General features: G+C 44.5%; 1 protein-coding gene across 1 annotated transcript in view; it reads right to left on the bottom strand.

Moving 5' to 3' along the window:
• The window catches only part of LOC142771949 (salivary peroxidase/catechol oxidase-like), a 97625-nt gene that overhangs the window by 22183 nt on the left and 60384 nt on the right, over nt 1-15058 (bottom strand). The window contains exons 3-6 of the mRNA XM_075873955.1: nt 12097-12253; nt 7134-7357; nt 5788-5985; nt 509-661 (exon numbers count right to left, since the gene is read on the bottom strand). Coding sequence (XP_075730070.1) covers nt 509-661; nt 5788-5985; nt 7134-7357; nt 12097-12253 — 732 coding nt within the window. The remainder of the gene's footprint in view (nt 1-508; nt 662-5787; nt 5986-7133; nt 7358-12096; nt 12254-15058) is intronic.

Here is a 15058-nt window from a genome sequence, read left to right as displayed (position 1 = left end):
AATAAATTAGTGTTTAAAAGCACACACGAGATATACAAGATAGCAAGAATACGAAGAATAAAAATTAACGGACGAATGAGTGAACAAACAAACAAACGAACAAACAAACAGACAAACAAACAAACAAATAAATAAATAAATGAAAAGAAATAGCCATATACATGCTCAAGTAGCGAAAATTGTTTTTCTGAATTACTGGGAACTCAGTGTGGTATGTGGTGGACAGGCAGACCAACCGGCCTCGATCGTTGAATGCATCGTTCACATCTAAACTGTCTACCCACAGCGATATTCTTCGTGCGGCTTTGGCAAGCTTCTTTCGCGATGTTTCAGGGCAATTTTTTGAAACTAAATGAAATGAAACAATCACGCACGAAGGCAACCACACTCTTGTACTATCTGCCTTACTTCTTGCGAGGTATAACGTAAAAACAGTGACCCTCCCCCCTCCCCAATTTTGTCTGCTATAAATCGTATAGGTCGGGATCACGTGACCTTGGCTACCTACCCAGCTGACAGGAGCAAGGTGCCGATCGGGGCAAATTGAGGCAGGTCTGTCCCAGGGGGCCGAAGAAAGTATCGCCCTCTGGCACGGCGATGGAGTAACACTCAGGCAGCACCCACCGGTCCGGCCTGCAGCAGTCGATCGGGTTGTTCGGGTCTGAAATGACGTCCAATCAAAGGTATTCACTCAAGGGTGACAATAATAAAGAAGACGTAATCAAAAGCAATGCGCACGAAATGCTTGCAAGCCTAAAAAAATGGCCGCGCATGTGCGTTCTTTGCTGCAAATGTCGTCAAAAACAATAGCCTTCTGCCGGCCTTCTTTCGTGCACAGCATCGCATTTTCAGAACACCGTTAGCAAACACCACGGTCCTTAGAATTACATATCTACGCCGCCATGGTGGTCCTTCATTCCCAGAACAAGCAAAGACTGGAACTGCCTTTCCGCTGCTACCGCATCCCTCATCGACCCTGCAAACTTCAAACTCTACATTTTGCAGCAATTGTAACATTTCGCTTACTTTTTGTTGTATAACCCCCACTCCTTTCTGTAAAGCCTTCGGGCATGGAAATTATTCAAATAAATAAAAAATAAATAAATAGTGGCTAAGGTACTTGGCTGCTGACCCGCAGGTTGCGGGATCAAATCCTGGCAGCGGCGGCTAAATTTTCGATGGAGGTGAACCAGCTAGCCGAATCGTGTGCAACGCAGATGGATAGACCAAATTTTGTGGTCAAGTATCTCAATAAAGACCATCGCGTTTAAAATGTCTCGTATGGGCACAGCCCAACCCACACAGTTTGATCAACGAGATTATCGTGAGCTGGCTTCTATGTCATGTACTAAAGCGCAAGACGACCGTTATGATGATTACCACAGTGAACAAATAGAACGAAGAGAAATAGTAATGTTGGTTGTACCTTATAAGCAGTCTACAAGGCTTTCTTCCGCTGAACAATTGTCACGTGGTTCTAACGATGGAAAAAATGGGGGACGTGGTCCGTTAAAGGGGCACAAAGAGAAACAATGACTTGGTTTAGAGTGATAAACTGCTATCTGAGAACTCTAATGCCATAGGTTTCACAATAATAGGTGCATTATTCACAAAGAAAATCAATGTTGAAGATTGACTTCAAAATTTAGCGCCAAACTTTCCGCGCGAGAAGTAAAAAAGAAGTTCAAAAATTAGGGGACCCCAAAGCTTCTCCTTTAGGAGTTGAACGCGATAGCGATATCTTGTTCCGGAGGCTGTGACATTCGGAGGCTGTGACGTGATTGTGATCCGTTGTGATTGTGAGTCACAATCACAATCCGGGATTGTGATTGTGACTCGTCGTACTGCGCCTACTCCGCTTTTCAGGCGAGAACACTGCAAACTGCTCCTGGCTGCTCTCGGCGCAGCAAATAACACTCTCGCTCTACCAATGGATGAGAGTGCTCCTGCACCTGTTCGACCACTGAAACACGCCGGCTCTGAAGAGAGTACTTTAAGAGTGCTCCTGCTCTCCCAATGGAATGCGCCATTCGTGCGTGAAACCTTTCCAAACATGCACTACGTGGCTTTGAGGAAATAGGTACAGTAGCGTGTGTGCCTCTTGTTGTGGGTGACCAGCTTTAAACCACGAAGTCATTACACAAATCACATGCTCTGACACACGCTGGCGATAGGCGCTTGTACCACGCATTATTACTGCAATATTTCATGTTGCATTGTGAAGCATGTGTACAGGACGCGCGTGTTTGTGAAGCATGAAAGCTACTTTCGCTGCATTTCTAGGTAGGTGAAGTTCTTTTCGTTGTATTCACAAGCAGATGCGTGATAATGTGGTAGAACATCCGCTTGTCACTCAAACAACCCGGCTTCGATCGCCACTCGGACTCAAGCGTCCTTGGTTCGGGCCCCTCTCAGACCCAGATTTTTTAAAATAATTCCTTTATTCGCATCGTTACGAAATTTTCAGTCACGCATAGAATGATGATTTCTCGCTCTCAACCAACAACGGCGGAATTTTTGTGGAAAGAGCTTCAAACGCTATCGCGTTAAAATGTATGAAAAGGGAACTTGATAGGCAATACTTACCAGATCAAAGACGTGATCTAAGATTGGCAATATTTTATTCAATGTATAACAAGAAAACAGGCATTATTCCTTCAGAATAATTAAAACCAGCGCATTATCAATCCTCTTGTCACGACCACAAACTTAATGTACGACCATATAACCCCAGAACGATTCTTTTTAAGCATTCTTTTTCCCTCAAGCCATTGTCGAATGGAATATGTTACCAGCTGATTTAGTTGGCCACAAGACGGCGGATTCATTCTATGAGGCACTGTGCCCACCGCAATAATGGCTCTGCAAGTAATGTTCCAAATAAAAAATTGTATTTTTTCATATTTTCACGACATTGGCTTCAATAAAGATTCTCAAACTATACGTATGCATATCTATGGCACCGCGCAGATGACCCTGCACTTCGTTTTAATAACAGTGGACGCCTTGAGAATCTACGATGTCATGGTGTTTGTTGCGGGAATCTCCATCTACACCCACAGTCTCACTCGCCGATCTTCTCACGCAGAACACGAAATGAACGTCTTATTCTCTCTCCCTCTCCCTCTCTCGTCGCGTTTTCTCGCTTACCAACCGGCGTCTCGTGGCAATAGTGGTGATTCCGGGATTGTGATATTGTACTTTACGCGAAAAATTTTTCTCCTTAGTGACCCTTCAAAAGAAACGCTCTATTGGACGAACTCATGTCCAGTAAGAGAAAGACACATAGGGCAGAAGACACTCGCTGTACAGTGATCACGACAGGAATGTATGTCGGGTGTCAACTAATCCACTTATTCGTGAAAGGCGTCAGCTTTCATAGATGCCTTATCGAAGCTTACAGAGTTTATGATGTACGCGTAAGCACAGAACAAGCTCGGCTACTCGTGTCCCGCGCGTAATCGAACAGGGACCATCTAAAACAATACAGGTGTTTCACGAAGGCTGTGGCACGACCTTTGCTGAGTGGTGGTTACAGATTTTTTTTTTGTGTGTGTGTGCGGGCGGAGCCCAATCACATATGAATAAACAAATAAGCGTGCGTGTAAATATTGCGACAAGCGCCGACTGACGTCTGTATACTTTTTGCCGCCTGGTCGTGGTTCAAGTACTTCGCTAAGTTTCACGTCAATGGCGATATGTCTATCCTCCTGAGCATTTAGTTTTGCACGAAGGCCCGCACTCCATTCCTGGCACCAAGAACTTTCAGGTACACTCGTGCGTTTTAGCTTCTTCGCCTCCATTACAAACTCATTTACCTTCGTTCCCATTTTTTTTTTACGCAGAACGTGCTTTGCAGAGCTGTGCTAGACGAAGACAGACTGCACTTTAGCTGCGGACGGCATAGTTTAGCCAAAATGTACCAGCGTCTGCTCATTCATAAACGCACACGTTTATCTCGAACCAGCTGCGTTGCGAAAAAGACTATCGTAACCACACCCGCACGCGCACAGAAGTTCGCAGTGCTCAGATGAGATTCCCTCCGCGTGCTTCATCATATCTGTAGTATCTATACTCCGCAATATACGTTCACCGCGCGAACGCAGGAGGGCGTGATCACCGTAAAAGTAAATGGACGGGTATTTTATAAACAGAAAAGAGAGGAGCACCGCAAGCAGACCGCCTGAGAAGCCTAATTGAATAGAGTGAGATAGCACCCTCGGGAATCTTCGGTGCGCTGATGCTCAAGGACCGCGCTCTGGCAATACACGACGGCCGTTCACTGCACCCTCTGCTTCTCGACAACATTCTCGTGCTTCCTTTTACCCTTTTCTTTCCGACATCTCGCGGTTCAGACACGAAAAGCAAAAGGACGCGACGCGGTTTCTGAAGCGGCCGCATCGCTTAATTAAATTAAGCCCGGCCCTGGCCGCGCGTCCCGTTTGTTTTCGTTTCAGCAGCGCGGCCTGATTGGTGCGCGAGTGGAACGCTTGCTCCCGACAACGCCAGACGAGAGTAGTCGGATTAGCGGATAAGCGCATAAAACGGCAGGGGGCGCTCTGCTCGTTCGTCCGTCTTCTTGCATATCGTCCTCACTCTGGTTTCCTCGCCGAGCGAAGAACGCACTTCTGGTGCTCGTGGAATGTTCGCGGGCACGTCTCTGGTGTAAAACAGAGGGTATATGAAGGCGGCAAGCATCTGCGTTCAAGGTGATACCGCTGGGTACGGCCGAAGATCGCGCGGTATTTTACGCATTTGCTTAAGGCGACTCGAAAGCAAGCTTCGTATACTTTTACAGCAGAGAGAGAGGCTAGGGAAAGGCAGGACGGTTAACCAGGTTGTACCTGGTTTGCTTCCCTACACACGCGATCTCTTCGTCCTCTTCTTTATCTTCTCCTTCACTTGAAGAACATGTGCGCCGGTTTGTCCGGTGCGGGAATCAAGTCTGACGAGTGAGAGAACGAGTACAGAAAGATAGAAAGAAAAAGAAAGGAAAGAGAGAGAGCGACATAACAGGATAGAAGGCCAGGGAACGAGTACACAAAGCGAGAGAGAGAAAGAAGGAGCTATAAAGAGAGAGAGAGAGAATTAGAAAGAGAGAAATGACATAAAAATAGGCAGAAAAAAAGAGAGCAAGCATGTCAATACATAGCATAATATAAAAGGCGCCGGGAAATAGAAGCGAAGGTAAGGAGGAAGAAAAAGAAGAGTTCAAAGGTGCAGTGTCATGTAGTATATTACGGTGTTGTATAGTAGAGGCTTGAAAAGGCAAAAGATGGAGAGGGGGAAGAGAGTGAGGCCACCAGCTCCGTTTCTTGTTCGGTCCTCGCACTGCCGCTGCGTAGTTGGCTCCATTTTCTGTCATTTAATTCTCCTCCTCAGTCAATGAAACTGATTGCATCAGCACAGTTAATTGGGCCAGTTGGTGTGCTTCCACCTCTAGCGAAATAGAGCGTGAAAACGAGGACCCGCAAAGAAGCGACAAACACGGGCAAACATGCGCTCATCCTTGTTTGTCTTTTTTTCTTGCGTCGTTTATTTTGATCAAACTGTATATGTTAATCGTTTGTCGAAATGTGAAACCTGTTTTATATTTACGTTTACGTATCGCAACTAAATTACGGTAGGATCAAATACCGTAGACTATGAAGTTAACGAATAAGGAAGTGTTAATAAAAAAAGAGCGACAAAATGCAGAGAACACCATGGCCACTTCCCATCCTTCGTCTATAGCGTTTAGCTTAGCCACGCTTCTCAGCTGACGTTGACGCAATGAAGTGCACGTACTTCCCAGGTTCTTGATCTCTGCGGGGTCTGCCTCGAGAGGCGCCAGGGCCAAGTCGTGGTCGATGAACTGTCCCAGCTGCATGAGCATGTGCGAGAAGTGCGGGCTGGGCAATCGCCGGTCAGGGTGCACCAGAGACGAGATGAGACGCGCGTTGGGCAGCTGCTGGCCGCTCTTGGCCAGCCGAGGACTGCTCACTCCTGCGAGGCATATGCGTCACTGAGTAAGTGCATGTCTTTAGTATGCTGTACATGATAGCGTACTTTACTATTCAAAACTAAACGCTTCACTGCCTTACCATACTACAAATGTGTTATAACCTACTATACTCTTCGACACCATAGTACAGTGTGTCCAACCCTAAAATGCCATACGATGCCGTACTGTGCCGTCCCATACTGGTGAAAACCACGCCTCACCCTACCGCTAATTCCGTGCTACACTTCACTGTACTATGCGATATCAGTCTAAACCATACCACATGATACTATTCTATACAAAGCTATACCACACCTTAAAATACCATACCTACCACATAATTCTATGCCATACTATATTGCCAGTCCATACTATACTATATCATACTATTCTGTATTTATTAAATGCGAAGCGGCTCTTTGACTAGCCTGTGTAACGCTGTCGTCTGTACGAACGTGCCGCGTGCCGCAGGTGTTGGCGCGGTGCCAAGTAGGTCACACCGCTACTGCGCGTTGACGTCACGCTGCCCTCGAAGCATAGACAAAGAAAAAAATAAGGGAACATTACGTCGCACGAGTGAAGCCTACCTTGTCAGCCCAACACGTAATCAAAACGTCAGAGCTTGCGGTAGGTTTTAGTACTCTCGGTGTTGTGCCGTCTTAAAACCACCTGCGTGAGCCGGCTGGTGTGCGCCGAACCAGCGCGTTTCGATTAAAAAATACCGGGCGCCGTACTCCGAAGTATACCTGCAAGTCTCATTGCTTGCGTGATTTTGCACAAAAGGTCACGTGTTGGGCTGACATTGCTGGCTTCAAAACGGCACGGCTCGCCAAGGCTGCCCGCATGACGTCACGCTCCTTCCTTTCTTTTTCTTCCTCCATGGTAAACAGCGACCATCTTAGCTTCTAAGCGCGCGGTACATTTCGCACTTGCAGGGATAACGTTATCGTGTCACACGGGTCTCTAGCATTGCGTCTTCATCGAAACGTGGTCGCCACTGCCGGTATTCGACAGCGAGACCTTCTTAACAACAATGGAGTACCATGACCCCTAGACCACTATGGCGGGCTCCTTTCTGTCCGCGTCTCTGTAGTGAAACTTTGTGCACTCTGACGGCAAACCAACGGGCCCAGATTGCAACTTTACATACCGTCGTTGTAGGCAGGCGTCAGCAGTCGTCTCATGCACGTTCCAGCCATGCCCCATCGCGGATTGGCCAGGTTGTTGCAGGCGCCGTCCGAGCGACGGTAGGGCGTGGCCGGATCACACACTCTGACCAGGTCCGCGTTGCAGTCCCGCTGAGCGGACAGCAACAGGCTGTCGTCTCCAACTAGAGGTTGCAGCGACTGCAGGCCGTTCAGGCCACCAGAAACTCTGCGAGGGAAGAAACGGTGAACGAGCGTTTAGGTATTTCAGTGTTTCTGAATTGCAGCGCAAAATCTCGTTAGCATGCAGCGAAGAGTGACAATGATGTATCTGGTGGAGCATCCCGAGGCAGAAAAAAAATATTAGGAGTACCAACTACGTTACTACGAGAAAACTGCAAGCTGTCGATTTAAAAAAAAAAGTTGCATGGTCTCTTATCAATTTTTTAAAGACAACTCAGAGATAAAGCCATCTTTTTCTTCAAGGCCGATTGTATTGATCACCAATTGCAAACTTTTCCGCGCTAACCGTGGCTTTCCACTGCCTTGGGCATGGCATGCATTGGAAGGTTTCTGCACTTCGTGTGGTTTCCCAGTGGTTGCGGGATCGGCCCGCGTGTCTTATTTGAGGACGTCACGTTAACCTCTGGGTTCTTCGTCACGGTATGGGACATCACAACGAGGGATGTAGACAATCAGCCTCACGCGATGAAGTCACTTTATGACGACATTGATGGCGTTGTGACGTCTCGATGTTGTCATAAAGTGACTTCATCGCATGATGCTGATAATTTGCATCACTCACTGACGCCGATGCTGACGTTCACTTTTCGCGTTTGATGAGGCATCTCAGGCCGTCACCTTAAAACTGACGCGCGTCACCATATGGTGCACGACAGCCTTTCGAACAGAGGGTTTTGTCTTCCTCGGGGCCTTGAAGAGAACAACACCGCTTGTAGAACGGTTGGCTCCAACGAGATGCCGCGTTTAAGAGCTTTCCACCGCTTCAAAATTGCACCTTCCCTGGATTGTTTCCTGATAAAATAGAATTTCCTAAAATCAACTAGACCGGACCCTGACGCTGCGATAATTCGTGACCATGAGAATGTTGGGTAGCACATATATTTGCCTAGTCTTCGTGCTTGCGGGCTTCAGACGTACTTGTGGCTTTGTTTATGGTTACGTTGCAGTTTTGTTTCAAAAGAACGAAGTGCTGTGAAACTTTCTGACTCGATTTGAATTGGTGAGCCTAAAAAGTTAGGGTGGTGAAGCGCAACTGCTGAACATTTGCTGATTTTCGCTTCGTGACAAAGTTACTCCAAGTCACGCGAAGTCAGATAAAACCAAAAGTACGAAGATTAGACAAATTCGTGGACTTACCATCATTCCCATGCTCGCTGAAGCACCATGCGTTGCAGCTCCAATAGACACTATCGCATGAGTACCTTCAAGTGTATTTATATATATATATATATATATATATATATATATATATATATATATATATATATATATATATATATATATATATATATATATATATATATATATATATATAACACTCTATGCCTCATACAGTGCGTTGCGGTAGTGTAGAGAAGAAGCAAAAAATTGTGGGTGCGTAGCATCGTACGAGGATGGTCTACGAACAAACGCTCTATATTAGAGTTCCTGATGTAGACGCCTGTCCTATAGTTTGTCCTCCGTGGGCTACTGCAGAAGGTGATGTTCTTCCTCGGGCTCGTAATACTTCAATGTGTTCTTTTCTTCTGCATATTACAACTTTCGCTGTGTTCCCGTCGCTGCTGTAAACGCTCCTCCACTTTGTTATCTCTGACATAAGGAGTGCATGCAGTATGCGCATGTTTCCAACAATTTTCGGAAATTTCGAGTTAATTATTGCCACTACTTTTTGGTTACTTCTATGAAATCCATTGTTTTGTATCTTATAAATTTGTTTTGACCCAGCGATGAGCATTGGTAATCTTGTTATGGCCTATATTAGAAAATTTACTCTGCTCGTGATCACGTCACGTGAGATGCATTTGTATATCACAAGGTGGGCTCCTAAAGTGCTCTGCATTTAAAAAAAAAGTAACTGGTTAATGGTAATGTGTAAACAACTTCGGGAAAGGACAAATTGTTGAGCACTGGATTACCTACCGGTAACTACATAACGTTCTAAACGTTGTCGACAGGCACGTAAAATACCAGAGTACTCTCCTTCAGGGCCACTAGTTCCTATCGCCATTTTCCAGGACTTATTTATAGGAACGAAGAACACTTGAAACCGAGACCGGATAGTGATGATTTATTGGAGCAGAGACAGAACGTTCGGCCCTAAACTTTCGCACGTTGACTTAATGCGCCACACAGGGTAGGAGTGCGAAATTTGGAAGGATAATAATCATAATGATGACGACGAGAGCATCGACGCAGCAATGCTAATCTTTGGAACATCATGAGCATTTTCTTCTGGTTTTTTCTTCTGCAGGCTCTTCGGGTGAGGGTGAGACAAAATTTAGCGTAATTAAAGTCGTTTGACGAGTTTTTCGCAGTGGCACCTTGCACTGGCTTCTGAACTTTCTGCACATGCGCGATACTCTGAAATATGGTCTAGCGCTGCTTTTGTTGGCTTTGCCGCAGTTCAACTAGTCTTGAGAAGAAGCACGCTTCAGTTAATATTCTGGCGAAGCGCACTTTAAACAATTTTGCCCGATTCCGTTGACAGCTTGCACACTCGACGTACAAGTTCGCTTGTGGCACCGAGAACGTAACCTGGGAAAGCTACGAGGGTTACGTTGTGCATGCGTGCTTCCATGTTTCGAACGCAGGTAACATAATTTTACATGTCAGAGCGGGGTAAAGAGGTAAGAAACATGCGTTGTACACGAAGTGGGCGTGATTGAAGGGACACCTAATTGAAATGTGTATCGGTCTAAATTTAGAAATTTTACTTTGTGAACTCTAGCGTCACTAATTTCAGCGTGATAGGTTTAATAATGTTAGAGGAAATGAAGGTCTAAGATTCAATCTTAAATATGGCGTCAAAATCAATGCGTGCATTGTCAAGGATATCAAAGTGTATATTTAGGCTGTGGTGTCTCGACTCACGCCTTGGGTCGGTTTTTGAATGCCCTGTATCTTTAGAATGAGTACTTACGAACTGACTCAGCTTCGATCCTGTTATCCTAAAAATGTACTTTTCTCATTTTCCTGACATTGGCTGAAGGAAATTTCCTGAAACGTGGTATGCTAAGTCTGTGGCTCCCTCAGAAGGCAGAGTACTTCATTTTAAGCAATTAGGGACTGCGTAGATCCTAGTAACTGTCGTCATAATTGGTGACGTCACGATACTTGCTAAGGAAATGACAAGGGGGCGTCACGACCTTTCGCGCGTTTTTTTCGCTCGCAGAGAGTCTTCTCCCGGGAATCACGGTGACCTCGAGATTGAATTGAATTGAATTGAAGTTTATTTGTCCTGAAATTCTTACAGGATCGGGAGTAGAGGCTAAAGGCTATATAGCCTGACATGGGGCCTCTGCTCCTAATTACAGTTTGACACGCAGGCCGCTCAATCTGTCGCATATGTTTTCAGAAATAAATATATAACACAACAAATAACACACAGAAATAAATAAATAACACAAAAAATAAAAAAATAACAAAAATATTAGATAATAAATGATCATCGCACTCATGTGTGAAATGTCGTTTTTATAAGTAGTGTCCCTTTAGGTTTCCTCTAAAGCCGAGCCCGAATTTCGTAAAACGACTGATTCTTGGGCACAGAAATACCTCTGGGTGGCTACTAACATAACGTCCTCAACGTTGTTTTGAAAAGCGTAAAGTGCAGGAAAACTACTTCAAAAGCACTACGGTTGACAACTCCTTCTTTTTGAAAACAATTAGGGAATGTCGAATCACCTCACTGAAGATGTAGGAAACTAGAGGATAATAGTTTTTTTTTTCTAAACATTGCTACTTGTCTCGCGTGCATCACAACATTTTTTTATCTGTTGGCAATTGACATAGTGTGCTAAAGGTTCTGTGGTGTACAATTATTGTCTTATGTTATTATCGTTATATTACACAGTCTTTACTTTTCGTATTCCATCATGGAAACCTAATTTAAATTTGCCGACTTCGTATGCGCGCACCCCTGCAGCCAAGTCTTATGTCACTGCGTTGTTGAAGAAATTCAGGAAACATTCTTATATTTCTTACATTCTTACGAAAGACGCAGAGAATCATAACATGACGTCTAAATGACGTTATAGGTTTGCTAGTATTGCGCCGTCAACATGTAGTCACAGTGACGCCGCGATGACGTCAGATCGAGTGACGTCATATGATGACATCGTCGCTTCTATTTTGCCTCCCAAGCGAGATTGCTTCAAATAAGGCCAGTACGTGATTAAAACACGTCGAGACGCTTTGTACGCATTTGTGTGCACTCTCTAGTTGTGTGGGCTAGTGGCTAAGAAAACGTGAGATACGTTGACCGTTTGATGAATTTATTGAATCCATTCTAGCAATAGAGAAGGCGAGGCCCACGAGGCTTGATTACGCTGTCTCGTTCCACTTTTGATGGCGAAGCTCGAGCATTTCTCCGAGGTTCTCGTTTGCTCAAAATGAAGCCCAAGACAAGTTTTCATTTTATTTGCAGCTTGAGATTTGATTTTATGCATGCGTAAGACCAGCAAGGTTGACTGAAGGATAACAAGAATATGAGGATAAATCAACATTTAACTACAACGTACAGAGTTTTACCTTCTGAAACACGCATAAAACAACACGCTATGATATCGTTTTCATTGTAGTAAAATTTCGAGTGGCTTGAAATCATTCTGTGTCAATTTCAAGCACTTAAAGAGAGTTTATTCATCGGTAGCGTCTGAAAGCGTTACGTTGGTTTGTCTATATACTTCGTATAAGTATAGTGAAGTCACTGGCCGGGTTGCCCACCTGGGTAAGAGCAGCCTGGTGGTCTCCTCGAACAGTCTGGCCGCACGAGCCCTCCTTCGCGACCTGGCCGTCGACCCTCTGCTGGCCACGTGACGAAGCTGCGCTCCTGGACAGCCCGCAGGGTGCCTGCCCTGGTACGAGCCGCCCCTCATTTGAACTGCGCAGACCGCGGAGAGAACGAGGCTTTCAAGGGTTCATCTTGGTAGGAAGCGCAGCAACTATTACACGGAACACATAACGCGGAAAGAACTTTGTTTTTTTTTTTGAATGGAGTGATAGTTAATAACGGATGAGTAATGGACGGGATCTGCACGTGTGCTTTTTGTGGGTCTGCCTTTTATTATTTTTTCTCTTTCACCCCCTTTATAAACTCTGACGCTTGCAATAAACATTTAGTTGAAGTCAGGCGCTTGTGTTGTGTGTTCTGCGTAATAGTTGCTGCGCTTCCTACCAAGATGGATTCATACCAACAGGCCCGACACAATTGTTTATTGATTTTCAAGGGTTCACCTTTAGTTTCGTCGCTTGCGTTCTTTACACTAACAGTGCCAGAGTAAAGCTGCGCTTGCATCGAATGTTCCCTCCTTCGTCGGTGGTGCGTTGATCGCGCATCTAGTGTGAATTATTACCAGCTCAACAAGCTTTCAGTTGCTTCTGTAAAGCTTAGATAGCAAAGTTGCAAAAAAAAGTGAACGAAAGTCGCACCCTGTGTTCCCCTTGTTTGAGTCGATATTCGAGAATTGCGCTAGGTTGGCTGGTCTGAATATGTCCAAATAAATATTCAAAAGCCCGCGCCTTGATTTTCAATAATTTTCGTTTTGTTAACATCGCCCTCCTAATTTTTTGGTGTTACAGAGGGAAGCAGTCTCATTATTTGCAGTACATAACGTACTGACACATAACACCCATCATTTACAAATGGCGTTATGAGAGAGAACAAACTCATATGTAGTACAGGCATAGCTCAACAAAAATTTACAAGTAATGTGACTCAATGAAACAACAGCGAATGAAATTGTTCAGTCGTTCGTCATCCGCTGTCTGGACGCTGTTCGTCTCGGGTTTCTGCTGTCATAGTGCAAGAACGCGGGTTTCATTGCTTGCCCGAGATGTGCATTTCCATGAAATGTTGAACGAAGGAACTATAAAAAATATTATAATATTCTAGGTACTTGCTAATTAATTTACCTTAGGTTGTCAAAGCAACACGCTGAACTCCATTGTGCCATGCCTACTGCATTCACAGTTTATTATCTAAAGATGACCTTGTTGGTGAGCCATGATTAACGAGGAAGGAGCACACAATGTTACATTGTAACATTGTATTCACAGTATTGTACTCATTGTATTGACATGTAGGACTTCGCGAATCACTAAATAACAATTCGATCAGTTTGTTTAGCCGCGTACTTTGCAGATTGCAATACTGCTTTGCAGGCTAGCTCGTTCATGCTTCAAAAATCGACTTGCTGCGCAAGCTGAGGAAAAATGAGAAGGAAGCACTGCTCTCAGTCTTCCTTCTCATTTTCTTTCAGCTTACGCAGCAAGTCGAGTTTTCAGATGGCGCCACACATTTTCTCATGCTCCATCTATTTTTTGATTGAGTAAAACGAGTGGATGCTAAGCGTTCATCAGCGTGTGTACGGCTGTGTGTGTTTCTTTAAATCGTTTGTATTGGAATGAAATTATGTTGTGAAATTTTTCCTTTAAAAAGCGCGCGTCAACATGTAAGTGATATTGAACCATATATACTCTGTTTCAGCAGCTTCGCGCAGCACTGAGGAAGCTGCAGTCCTTGACCAATCAAGAAGGTGAGTGCATCTAAATGTATCATTCCGCGCCCTGTCGCCGGCAAGCGACGAGTGCTGCTAGCGGTGAGCTTGCGCAGCGTCGCAGTTTTCTTCCTTTAACACAAATTGTGCACCACTCTGCAACACACCGAAGTTGAAGTCATACAGCAGCTTTTCTTGATCACAGCCTCGGTAGTCCCGGTATTCGAAAAAAAAAGCGTAGCGTCAAACCAAGTGACGTCTCCTCTTGCTGGCGCCTGGACAAATGACGCCACCTATCGATGATTAGAATAACCTCACAACGCTCACTGTATGTCTTCCGTGATTGGCAAAACGCACATCACGGCTCGCTGAGCCCCCAACGTTGATTATTTGAGTGTGGTTCTCAAAAACGGTGCTGAATCGATCTGAGTACCGTGTAGTCAAAGTTTAAGGACATGATCGAGTCTAGAGCGAACGCAATCATTGCTTCGGATCTTACAAGCTACAGAGCACACGGCGGCCGCTTGGTAGATTTGATGTGGGCGAAAACTGCTTTATTTATTTATTTATTTATTTATTTACAATACTGCTAGCCCCAAGCAGGGGCCGTAGCAGGGTGGATTGATACAAGTACATATCAAAATAACAACAAGAAAAAAGAAAACAAGAAAACAAACCTTGAAAAAGACATGATTCGTAAAACAACAATAATATTACAAATAACTATAAAGTAAGAAGTAAAAAGTACCCAGCAAAAATTATATTTCACAAACTATTTACAACGAGCATCTGAAATTTATCCACGTCGTTCATGTCTACCCATGAACTATCAAGCTCGCTCCAATCGAATACCGGGCGAGGGAGCAATGAATGCTTGAAAGTATTGTTCTTTGTTTGAAAAGGAAGTAACGTGAACGGATTTCTGCAACTTGTGGCGTAGCCTGAAGAAAGTGTGACGTATTCATGAGTGTTGATTTTCAGCTTGCCTTTCACAACTTTAAACATAAAACGAAGGCGTGCAATTTTATTTCGGTCCAACAGTATCCGTACACCTACCTGCTCTACCCCTCAGTTCAGTAACAGACGTTATAACATACTTAGTACAAATACAAAATAATACAAGTACAAATACAATACTAATAAAAATACAAAAGAAGTAGCAATCATACAACAGCAATAAAGACGAAACA

The sequence above is a fragment of the Rhipicephalus microplus genome, chromosome 9 (assembly GCF_043290135.1).
Source record: "Rhipicephalus microplus isolate Deutch F79 chromosome 9, USDA_Rmic, whole genome shotgun sequence".
In the NCBI taxonomy this organism is placed as follows: domain Eukaryota; kingdom Metazoa; phylum Arthropoda; class Arachnida; order Ixodida; family Ixodidae; genus Rhipicephalus; species Rhipicephalus microplus.
Note: the sequence above shows the minus strand (reverse complement) of the source record. Positions and strands in the feature narration are given on the sequence as shown.